The 5,730-nt window shown below is 42.9% G+C and overlaps 1 protein-coding gene across 1 annotated transcript; it reads right to left on the reverse strand.

The window, feature by feature from the left end:
- Nucleotides 1-2,428: 2,428 nt before the first annotated feature.
- Nucleotides 2,429-5,524, reverse strand: HMGN2 (high mobility group nucleosomal binding domain 2). Its single transcript, XM_086957628.1, has 6 exons — nucleotides 5,271-5,524; nucleotides 4,513-4,551; nucleotides 4,303-4,332; nucleotides 4,159-4,209; nucleotides 3,828-3,917; nucleotides 2,429-3,223 (listed from the first exon to the last, which is right to left on the reverse strand). The coding sequence occupies exons 1-6, from the start codon at nucleotides 5,283-5,285 to the stop codon at nucleotides 3,188-3,190; spliced, it is 261 nt and encodes an 86-aa protein (XP_086813754.1). The 5' UTR covers nucleotides 5,286-5,524; the 3' UTR covers nucleotides 2,429-3,187.
- Nucleotides 5,525-5,730: the final 206 nt, after the last annotated feature.

Consider the following 5,730-nt stretch of genomic DNA (forward strand, 5'->3'; position numbering starts at 1 on the left):
GACGTCTTTGAGTGCCTAGGTCTGCTCGAGTCATGGCTTCCCCCAGAACACATGGGTTCTTGGAGTGGCAGGAAATCGATCATCCCTGAGAAAGTGCGATATCTCAACCGAATATACTTTAGTCTAGACTATACTGAACTCACTCTCCAACCTGCCCATGATGTGGAGGGAAGATTGAACTCATTCATGCATGCTAGATTACCTTTGAATTATGATGCAAATTAGAAATCGCAATGGATTATAAAGCAATAATGGTGTAAACATGAACTTATTTGCACAGGACAGACTATTCGCCACATTCATTTATCTAGGTATAGCACCAGCAGAAATATCTTGAATAACACTTGATAGTGACCGACTAGGGCTAGAGGAAAAGGGAAAGTTAATGGATCGCTGGCTAGCCCTCTGGACCCTGGTGTACATAATATGGGTGCCTGCAAAAGCACGGCAAGATATGAAGGGTTTGAATGAAATCCAGGGACCGTGTTGCTGATTTTAGATAAATTTCATGGTGCTTCATAGGAAGATGTACAATGAACATATTTTAAACGTCTCGGGGTTCCTTTGTCCAATTGTTTTGTTCTAATCACAAAATCATCTTCTCTGTGTGAAAATTACCCGACACGGTTCTTCACCGCCACGTCGTTTTGCTGCTGCTTAATGATGCACTCATTACTTTGGGGAAAAATCTAATTCGTGTCATATCTGTGCTTCAAAATGTTTTACCCCCTGCAAAAATCGTCCACTATCGGCATGTTTTATTTGTTAAATGAAGCTTCACTGTCAAAAAAATCTACAATCCTGTACTTTAATCCTTAAACTATGTTGGCGGTACTGCGATCTCGCATGTATGTTGCTATATCTATGGTGAAGGAATACTAGTGTCATTTTTTTCGCAAGATATTAGTCAGGTTCATGCGTCTCGTTAATCGTACCCAAGGAGATACTATGTCACATCGTGTGTTCCTACGATAGTCAATGCCTAGGATACCCTACAATAGTATCCTCCCTCCAAATACAGGCGCTGGGTTCTCTGGCTGGAGGAACACTACGAGGGCAGGTTGCTTTACTTGGATGTGCGAAGACAGTAACTATCAAGTCTAGCTTTTTTTTTTTAATCTTATCTTTGCGACAATTTGCTGGACAAAGCCACTCGATACAACCACTCACAATTGGAACGGCTTTTACTTGCTTAAAATATAGCATTTATGTTAGTTTGTGGGCGTTTGTCATTAGGCCATTTTAATTGTATTTTGAAATGCAAAAGGCAGTAGTTGTATTCAGTTTCTAACGGGATACAATTGGTCGAACATTAAAACTGTAGATATCATTCCAGAAAAGCACAATGCAGAGCTTGTAGTAGAACCCTTAGAGTGGCCGTATTTGGACTATAGCATACTAGACATAATGCTCTAGGAAGTGCCAGGAGCATACATTGCAAGGACGCTTTACCACAAGCTGCAGATAAGACCATTGTAGTGTGCGGTTTTGAATGTACAAACTCTTAATAGTACGCTCAGAGGAACGATTGATTTCAAGAGTGCCTCTGAAAAATGTTATGCGAGCACCTTAAGAGATTCCCGTCATCAGAATGATCGTTATCGGCAGATGTAAAACCGTGGGCCACAATCCACAAGGCTACCAAATAACCCAGTTGTTTAAATTATCCAGATGACTTCTGTGCCCCCTGCTGGTTATTGGCAAGGAGGCAGGATTTTTCAGGGTGATTTTCTAGGGTTTTGAAACCAAATGGTGATACTCCGCCCCGTCACTTGCTTCCAGTGCCTACTGAAAAATGTTACTTGCCCGAAACACTGGTATGTTTCCTATGTGGCCTTAAAGACGTGATGTTTAAATGACGGTTGCAGCAGATTGTATTATTCTTTAACATACAAGTATATGTCGCCTAGTAGTAATGTATTGCAGTCCCAACCACTCCCTCTCAAATACAAAGTATCACAGTGATTGTTACTGAGGCGGCCTTAACTCTCCTGAGAAACCCGTGCCTGCTTGCGCCAGATACTGAGGAAAAACAGTCATACTTGGCCCAGGACTGTTTTGTGGTTGAGCACGTTTCTAGTCAACATCACCATGCCCTAGACAACTTCTATATTAAGGTTTAAACATACTTGTACATGGTAGTAGTGCAGGTAGGGTTTTGGGGCGATAAGGCAAGCTCCATGACATCGTGGGCATGATATACATGGCGACCACTCGAGAAAAACATTCAAATATGAACTTGCTGAAAACTTCAGAAATCTAGTGAACATATACTATCCCAGAAGCAATTCAATTTTAACTAAGCCAGTTCAGCGCATGTCCTAACCCACTGTTAGTCGTTGTAAAAAGTTCAGCAGTAACAACCCACGTTTTAGCTGTAGAATCAATGCGGGGAGGGGACAAAAAGCAAACCAAGGAAACCGACATGTCCGAGTCAAACAGCATCCAAGTTTATTAATTGATACTTTCTTAAACAGTCATGGCAATTGAGGCGAGACATGGGCTACATTACAACTCAGCACCCCACAGTCCTTTCCCCAGTGGACCTGCAAACAAATTTACTATAAAACCAATAAAAATAAGATCTTTTTGAACAGGGAAAGATTAGAGTGAGGGTGGACAATTCACATTTATGTTGTTCTTCACAACAGTTCACAAGCCTACCCTAAGGAACGTTTAAAACTGCAGAATTGAGCAAGATAAAATTCATGTTGCCTCCAAGTTACAAACACGTTTGAGCCTCGATGCAGTCGTGCCCACTCTTACCCAGAAACCGCAACTAATGCCTAGTAGACAATGTCACATGTTTTTCTTAAATAGCTGCCCAAGTTATACAGGAGTAAGTCTACAGATAGACGGAGGGGGAATTGCCAATGGGGCACTGCAGATTAGATCGAATACGGAACGCCCCAAACTATTCACTTGAAGCACAATGTAAAAATGCGTTATTGTACTATCCAGATATTTACTTTCCACTTTTGCTCGTCCGGAAAAAAGGCCGTTTGAACTTCAAGTTCTGTTTTAACAGTTAATGACAGAACATTTAGTCCCTCCCACAAAGTTGTATGTGCTAACATAGCTTAAAAAAAAGTAAAACAAAATTCTGCATTTTATAAAACCTGATAAAAAATAGTATTTCAAACTGTACAGTCACCAGAAGTACACAATTATCAAAAAGTCACACATTTCACTTTGCATCTCCAGCTCCTTCAGCTTTTTGTGCCTAAAAGAAACAAAAAACTCAATTACAATCTATGGCAATGCATTATTAAGGTAAAGTACATTATCCAAAACCATTATTTCTTCTTTTCATTTTTTCACCATAAAAATCGAATTGTAGCCATGTAGAAACAAACTAAAATGGTTAGAAATGTTAAAAGGCGATAAAACAATTTATCTAGGAATTGCGTTTAGAATAAGAAAAATGGTTGGGGAGTCAGTCACGATCCAGTCCTTGGTTTTGCACATCGAGCAAGTTCCCCCTGGCCCACCACATGGAATTTATAAATCGTGACAACGCATAGACTATATGGGAGTCAGTATTATATTTTAAAATTCTGAATGCTTCCTTGCAATGGGTTGTTCCTAGGTTTTTACATAGCTGTACCAACCATCTTGTTCTAATCGTGCGACAATCAAAGATAGAAATAAAACCACTGGAAACCGTCACTTAAGTGATAACGCTGCACAAGGCAATTTTTCAATGAACGTACAGTACCACCCTTCATCCGTAAAACTGAAGGTCAAGGCCCAACATGATTAATCGCGTCGAGAGGGAAACTGGAGTAGTCACGGAGAAACGCAGTAAGGAATCCAGATTAACTAACCTGATCAGATTTAGCATCGCCGTTTTCTGCTGGGTTGTTTGCTTCTTTGCTGTCCTTCCCCTTCTTGCCTTTTGGCTGTTTGTCGGTCTTCTGGAATAACAAAGCATTGTCTAGATGTAACGTATTGACCAAAGGCCGCGTTCTCACTTTATTAGGCACCGTTCCATCGTCAAACAAAACTACACCAGATCCTACTAACCATGCCGATCAAACCTCAGATTTCCCAGTTCAGTAGTTAGTTAACTCCTCTATGTAGGTACCACAAATCCCACCAAGAACCACGGGTTTGTTTATAACTTTCCGACCACAAAACGAACACCCTAACCCTTACCTTTGGGGCCGCTTTTTTAGGTTTGGGCTCGGCTTTTGGCGGGGCAGGTTTCTGCAAGAAAAAAACATTAAATAAAATTCTACCCAGTATGACGGCAGGGAAAGAAAACGCGCAACCAAGATAATGAACAACAATTTAACTCACCGCAGACAATCGCGCCGATCTTCTCTGGGGCTAAAAAGACAACACAGCCCGATATTAGAGAACGGTCTCATTAACAAGACGAAATCACGAATGCTCATGCAGAGTACCAATCGCCAACCCGTTAAATGATTCAATGTGACACAACCACACGCGTTCCTGCTATTAAAAAAAACCCTGTTACGACGTCAAACAAAACGTAAATAAACTCACCTCGTCTTTCACCTTGGACGCCTTAGCATCTCCATCAGCCTGCAATACAAACTTAACGTTACTCAAAACGACACAGCCTTCATTAATTCTTCAATACTACAAGATGGCCGCCTCAGTCTCAGCCGCCCGGCACACAAGCACAAAAGACGCGCGCAATCGCAGTTAACTCCGCCCACCGCAGCTCCAATTGTTAGTCAGGCCTCTTTTGGCGGTAACCCCGCCCCCAATCTTCGCGCGTTTTTAATCTGAAACCAGGTTTAGTGCGCGCGCGTTCCCGCCCAGACTACAGGGGCTCGGGAGACCCCAACCGTGATGTACCCCTTCGCGCGCTCTACTGTAACTCAATGGAGCTCGAGGGCCACTATCAAGTGAAAGGGAGTAAAATAAAAGGAGACAAAGTACATACAAATCTTCCTGGTCTGTAAGAGACACAAATCCCGTGACAGACATTTAGTAACTCAATAGGCGCAGGTTAATTCAAAATCAACTAAAGTCATGCAGCCATCATGGCGCCTCACAAGGCCCTGCAACACTTGTTCCCACAACACTGCAAACCAGTAGACATTTTTACCGCCCGCCCCCAAATAAAATCAGTTTGCATTAAACCCGCGCCTTTAATTTCGATTTCGCTGAAAGAAAAACACACCCTCTCACCCTACCACCTTTTTTTTTTTTTTTTTTTTACAAATGCTTACTATACCCAACAGGCTGCTGCAAATTTCATTCCCATGTAACACACCAGTCAGTTTTTGACCTACCTTTCGCTTGGGCATGGTTGCGTATTACGAACAGGAAGCAGGTACAGAAGAAACCGAACTGGAGTTGATGAGGATTGCTGAGAGGAATGGTTTGAATTCGGGTGGTGTATAACTTTTATAGAAATGAAAAGGCTCCAGGAACCGGTTAGAACCGGATCTAGCGTCAAGCCTCCAGTGCCGATTGGTAGTAGCAATGTCACGTGGGAGAGCGCGGGCTCTTGTGAAGCTTCTTGAGTCTACTGGGCGGGGTTTCCAGCACGGGTTTGTCTGCGCGCGCTTAACGGGGCGAAGAGGCGGAACCGAGCGCAATGACGTTGTGCGCAAGCGCGCGCCGCCCGTGTGGCTCTGCGTAGCTGCGCGTGTACGCTTTATTTGAATGTATACAGTGGCAGTTGCGCTTTGGGCTTTGTAGTGAAGCGCGGGAAGTAGATGCTACGCGCGCCCCCGGGGAGGTCGCTTT

The sequence above is a fragment of the Lissotriton vulgaris genome, chromosome 2_1 (genome assembly GCF_964263255.1).
Source record: "Lissotriton vulgaris chromosome 2_1, aLisVul1.2, whole genome shotgun sequence".
Lineage (NCBI taxonomy): Eukaryota > Metazoa > Chordata > Amphibia > Caudata > Salamandridae > Lissotriton > Lissotriton vulgaris.

Bases quoted from the DNA above. Each gene is read 5' to 3' on its own strand.
- HMGN2 (XM_086957628.1), bottom strand. The intron at 4,333-4,512 runs GTGAGTTTATTT...TTGTCTTTTTAG, and splicing joins CGTCCAAGGTGAAAGACGAG to CCCCAGAGAAGATCGGCGCG. The intron at 3,224-3,827 runs GTTAGTTAATCT...TGTTTCTTTTAG, and splicing joins GCGATGCTAAATCTGATCAG to GCACAAAAAGCTGAAGGAGC.